This window comes from Somniosus microcephalus, chromosome 5 (genome assembly GCF_052327205.1).
Source record: "Somniosus microcephalus isolate GS21.2 chromosome 5, FLI_Smic_1.0, whole genome shotgun sequence".
In the NCBI taxonomy this organism is placed as follows: Eukaryota; Metazoa; Chordata; class Chondrichthyes; order Squaliformes; family Somniosidae; genus Somniosus; species Somniosus microcephalus.
In genome coordinates, this window is record NC_140991.1 from 182040592 (window position 1) to 182046591 (window position 6000).

Sequence of the window (6000 nt, forward strand, 5' to 3'; positions counted from 1 at the left end):
TTCACAATTCTTTTGTTACAATTGTTTTAATTTCAACAACATGGAGACCATTAACAATGATATTTAGATTCAATTGTGATTTTGTACTGATGCGACACCAGTTGTAGAATGCAAAATGTGTCCAGACCCAAGTTGTTCTGCAATTTGCAAATTGTACCCTACCTGCCAATAGAGCACTGTACATGTACATGTTTACATGCATGTGAAGCTTCACTTCTACTAATAAAGTTTCCATTAGGATAGAGCATACATTAGTGTCTGCTTTCTCAGAAGAAACCCTTAATACTAAGCTTACAAAGTGCTAGGAGATCCAATGGTCAACAAGAGCACTTTTTAAACCCAGCTTCACACCAAGATTCAAGGTATACTATCCCAGCATAAACTCAAGATGGCTGCCAAGGAGCCCGCACACTGCATCCTTTTAGTATATACAGGAGTCAGATTGGTGCCTAATGTCAGAATTATACTTCCGCCTTCATATCTGCACAAAGTTGTTCCAACTGCACACTGGCACAAAAAGGGGCAGAACACCTACTAAAGTAAGACTTGAGAATATACCACATTATAATTGTGTTTTCAAATGGGTGTATGTTATGTTCTACATTTCAGAATATATTCACCCCCATTACGTTCATAGATATCTCAAACACAATGTGGCTTTTTAAAAGTACATCAAAACAGAAATGGGCACAAATTTAAACAGGTGTTGCATGGGCAAGAAACAAAAACTCAATTACAAGGATGAACATCAGTTGGTACTACTGATTGAGATTTTTAAAATCTTGCTAATTTAGGATAGCGCATTGCATATTTGATAATCTTAGTACTGCTTTTGACCATTTTAACAGTTATGTACCCTTACAAACCTCAAGTTTCAAGAATAGAACCAACATTTTCTGAAGATTTAAAAAAGAAAATCTCAAATTATATGAAATAATAGAACTGGAATTAATTTGGATCACAACTATTCAATCTTTGCATATAGAAAAGTTAAAAAATTTAAATCAAGTACTGTAACAAACATTAGTAAAAATGATGTGTAGTTATACAGTTCTTACTTTTCACATTAGGAAAACAAGAGTCACTAACTCATTCAAATACATGAAAATATTACTATAATCAATTTTCATTTAGAGCTAGATGAAGTTATTTTAAAAACATTAAAATTATTCATTAAACAAATCAGTCTCATTTTACATCCAGTTTTAAATGGCATTGTTCATGAAGTTACATCAGTTGCATTATTTTTGGATTTAAATCTTCATGCTCAGCGTTAAATGATATTTTAAGTTACTAGATTATTTGCAATCAAGACAAAAGAACAGGGAAAATTGATAATTGGTGCATTATTAACTACTGAGGTCATGGAACATGGGCAGTCTAGATTGAGTTTTAACAAAATTATATGGGAAGGGGTGAAGAAGGGAGTCAACACACAGGAAGCTACCTAAAGTACCTCCCACAATAAATTTTGCCCATTCTACCATTTATGTACCTTAAAAAGCATAGCATTTTCAGCTACCTTGAGAAGCAACCACTCAGCACTCTACGTAAATGGTCAACTTACATGAAGACTGGCTAAAATTGTTCAGCTCAAAAAGTAGACACTTTTTTTGAAGTCTGGACATGTACTCAAGTTTATTCTTTTTCCACAGAAACTTAAAATAAATGCCAGTGGAAAACATCATATCCTGCTAGTCAAGAAATAAAACCAGTAACTTGGTACAGCAAGTATCCCATCAATTCAACTTGTAGAAATCCATATAAAACCTTTAAACCAACAGTCACCAATAGTGAACTTTATTTTCAAAAATTTGCAACAGTTAACATTACTTTCCAAAGCTGTGACCTACTCTCTAACTCTGTTGGTTTTAGGATGGTCAAAATGGCCTCAAAGACAGAGAAAAATTAATGTTTAACTCCAACTTTAGGAAAAAAAGGTATACAACGCTAGATGCAGCCATCGTTTATATGTTTGGGCAACAACAGCATTTCTGAATAATCCTAGTAATTAGCATTTCAACAAACTCAATGAATAATCGATTGCACGTTAATATTTATGTAAACCGTCTGAATATATTTACACGTTTGCATTCCCACATGGAATCGTTTCAGCTGTACTCGCGTACAATAAAGGAAACATTGGATTGTGATTTTCATAGTTTCTTGCTCTTAATTGAGAACTCCTCACGTGTTTGTCGGTTATCATAATGCAAAGCATCTCAGATCATTTCCTGCTGACGCCCAAACTTTTCAAAGATACTGCATCAGGTCCTATAGCTTTAGTTAAAATTCTTTTAATTTCTCGAACCAAATATATAATTTTATGAAACGCAGTAATTTAAGGAAACACAAGAGCTTCATTATAAACAAAATACACACCCAAAAAGACATAAAATTCAAGTGGCAATTAGATGCTAAATTAAATAGACGAAGCGCATAGACTCGTACGGTTTTAGATAACTGATAACTTTTAATTTCAAACAGGCAGATTCATTCATTAGTGCGTCTTTCTAGTTTAATTCTACGTGTTCGGATAGAAACCTTAAATGAATTAAAACCTTTTACCTTTGCCGTTTAGGAACGGAGTGCTCCACTTCTATGGATTTTCCATGCAGCTCCACTTTACCTGAGGAAATACACAAAATACGATAGAGGTTTGTTAAACTACTGCGATTTAAACATCTAAAAACGTTAAAAAGTAACCGTTCGGCAAAGATTGTTTTAAGTGCATTGATCCTAAACGTTAACTTTGTAGATCTGAACAACAACTTGCTCGGCAACGAGGTTACAAATCTCTATCGGGCTAACATGAGAATACGATGCAAATATAAGTCAAGTGCACTCCCAAAACTGATATAAACAAGTACATTAAAAAAATAAAGTCGTGAACTCAATTGTTCTGTACTCTAATTTTCAGCCATGTTTCTAGTGGACGAGTCCTAAAGGACACTTGGGACTCAGTATGGCCGACGAGAAACGCATTCGCGCTGTCAGACGGAATGAACGAAAATAAACTTGATATTGGTAACAGTTTTTGGACAGCGGGCTTTCGTTTGTGTCTTTTTAAAAAAAAAAAAAATAATAAAAGCTGAAGTGTGTGTTCCCTTCCTGGGCGCGCATTGATTTGACTGGTGGCTCGGAGCTGCCGCCTGGATTGTTAAAGGCCTACAATCGCCAAGAAGGTGCAGCAGTGCGAGCTCAACTGATCGTTGAGCGAGAGAGATTTTTTAATACTACTACACAATTAGTTTAATAAGGAGCAAGTAAATCATAAAACATTCTGTGCAGAATGTATCTTAGTTTAGTTAGTCAAACCATTATAACGCTGTAAACATTTTACAAACAAATGGGGGGGGGGGGTGGAGACCGCGTGCAGCTAGAGGGGATGGAACGGGTTCCACCAAAAATAGTTTTAAATTAATGATTAAAACGAAAGTTACTAATTTCTTCTGCGAACGTCTGAAGAAAGTGCGGTTTACGCGCGTATTCTAGAAATGGCTGTTTTTGAAGTACTCGATAGTAAACGACCTCCACCCCCATAGGCAGTTTGTGCTAAACTGGTACGCAAGGAGCTGTTTTAGGCCTCTCACCAAACAAGGTTTACGGCTGTTTGTCTCAAAACATGAGATCATATGAGTATATGGGATTAAATTGCTTACCTGACAGGGTATCTATAGCCTTCATAGCACAGTTATCATCTGGGCAATCAACAAACGCATAACCAGTTTTCACAAGAAACTGTCCGGTGAAGGGAATCTTCCATTCCTTGAACAGACTTTCCAAGTCCACAGTGGTTACGTTTTCGGTAAGATTCCCAATATAGAGCTTGTTCATGTTGCTAAAACTGCAAAAAGCAAAGATCTTTCCCTCTTTATCTTCCCCGTTGGAGAAATAATCGTTCGAATTAAATACAAAGATGGAGGAAAAGGGTTCTCACAAAAAAATACGATGATAAAATAAATTCCTACAACAAGGAGTATTAACAGTCTAGGATGGCGGGCTGCAAAGAGAGAGGGAAAAAACTATTTTTTTGTCTTTCCCCCAAAACCCCTTTCGCAAACAGGCTGTGAAAATGTCACACTACGTTACTAGTAGCACCGCCTCTGAATAAAATGCAGCTCCAAAAACACTGAATATTCCGGCTGAATGAGCCACGTGGTCAAACTATACATCAACTTCTCACGTGAGGAATCCCAGCTATTCAATTATACTCGGAGAGGGAGGGGTGGGCGAGAAGCTTTGCTCTAAAAATCGTATAAACATACTGATTGTGGAATAACATTTGTTGGATCGCTATCCGGTTTTTTTCTCTTTTCCCCTTTGCGCCTTCTCATTCGTACACAGTCCGACTCTTGGATCCTATCAAGCGTCTTCAGCCTCGCTACCATTGACTAAGTTTTTTTTCTGCCTGCAGATTTCATTCATTGGTTTAAGTCAATCTGCCATTTACAAGGGCGATGGCGCGAAAATTCTCCTGCCTGCTGCAGTTCCCAATTTGGTGGTTGTGCTAGAAATTCGTATCATTGAGTGCCACGAGGGGGATTTTCATTGTTGGGGAGGGAAGGGGAACGTATTTTTCCAATGATCTATGCATCCCGTGCCTCCCCTCCAAGTTGAAGCTGAATAATATTGCCCAGGTTTGAAACGCCTTGAAAGGACACCACGTTCAGGGGATGTATAATGCGTCGCAACCAAAACTGAAACGTTGCAATGGCTGCTCCTTAATAAACAAGACGTAAATACCCTTTAAAATACATTTTTATGCGCGTGTTTTTATCCCCCAATCTTGGTTGGCGGTGGGACCCACCGAGAGGTTCATTGCATTATCGCGTCGAAATGTTGGTCGAAAAAGATCTTTTGAAAGTTAGAGCAGTTTCGCAGCATTCTTATTCTATTCAAACCAAAGAACCCGGCACACTGTTCTCATACAAGGAGACGTTGCCGTTTTAAAATATTGGAATTAAAGCTCTTTGTCTTTGACGGTTGTTGGTTTTAACATTTGCCCACAGATATGTTGTAGTAGGTTTGTAAAAATAAAAGTTAATCAAATCTGTTTGTAACAACTCGTGCTGAACCGTCGTTTATGAAGATTTTTTTAATGGAGCCTCTTCGTTTTTGCGAAGGGAGTAAAAAATAGTTAATTAAATTCACATTGCACAACTTTATTGGCGGAAGTGTTCAGAATGAACGAACAGAAGAAAATCTACATCCGCGATTCCAGCCCGTTTGTTTTTTTGTTGGCAGGAGTAATGTAAGAAACTCGGTATTGCCGATTTAAAATTGTTTAAAGCTAATCGCCCTTTTGTGACAAAGATAACGATCCCCGGTTATGGGGAAAGAAGCGTTCCTGTAGAAAGAAAATGATCGTTAATAGATGATTTTATACCTTACAATCTCTACATGAATATAGCTGTCTGCTTTAATGGACAAGCTAATATGTAACGCTCTAGCGTTATTTATTTAAAATTGAATTAAAACGTGCAATTAAAGTACATTTCGTTTACATTAGAAGCTAGCTCTTTTGTTTCGATTGTATATTCCGTTTGCCTATTCGTAATATTTCCTTGGAAAATTATAATAATCTTCATAAAGTTAAAGATATATCGATTTGTAGTAAAGGACGTGTATTTTTGATCTAAACAGTATGAAAGTGTGATCTTTTCTGGTAATTAATTTACAAAATGCATTTTAATTGTAATTGCCTGCACACATAATGTATTTAGGAATTGGAGTAGCCAAGAATAATTATTGTTAATCTGGTGATTCAATTGACTATTAATTTATGTAATTACTGTACTTGTGTGAATACTTCACTCCATACAGGGTCAGTGGGGGAAATGACTGCTGTGGCGTGAATAAATAAAACTGTTTCATATGCTTCAAGAAACTCTCAAAAATATGAAAACATCGACTTAATTTGGTTAACATGTTAAATGATCAATTCAAGCGTCAACGCTCCACTTTAAATAAAGGAAAATCCAAGATGGAGGTAGGGGG

General features: G+C 36.5%; 1 protein-coding gene across 4 annotated transcripts in view; it reads right to left on the reverse strand.

Annotated features, from left to right (window-relative positions):
* The window catches only part of igf2bp3 (insulin-like growth factor 2 mRNA binding protein 3), a 147255-nt gene extending 143051 nt beyond the window's left edge, over nt 1–4204 (reverse strand). For all 4 annotated transcript variants that reach the window (XM_085988470.1, XM_085988471.1, XM_085988469.1 and 1 more), the window contains exons 1-2: nt 3663–4204; nt 2569–2629 (exon numbers count right to left, since the gene is read on the reverse strand). In XM_085988470.1, the coding sequence (XP_085844596.1) occupies nt 2569–2629; nt 3663–3837 (236 nt within the window). In that variant the 5' untranslated portion in view covers nt 3838–4204. The remainder of the gene's footprint in view (nt 1–2568; nt 2630–3662) is intronic.
* Nucleotides 4205–6000: the final 1796 nt, after the last annotated feature.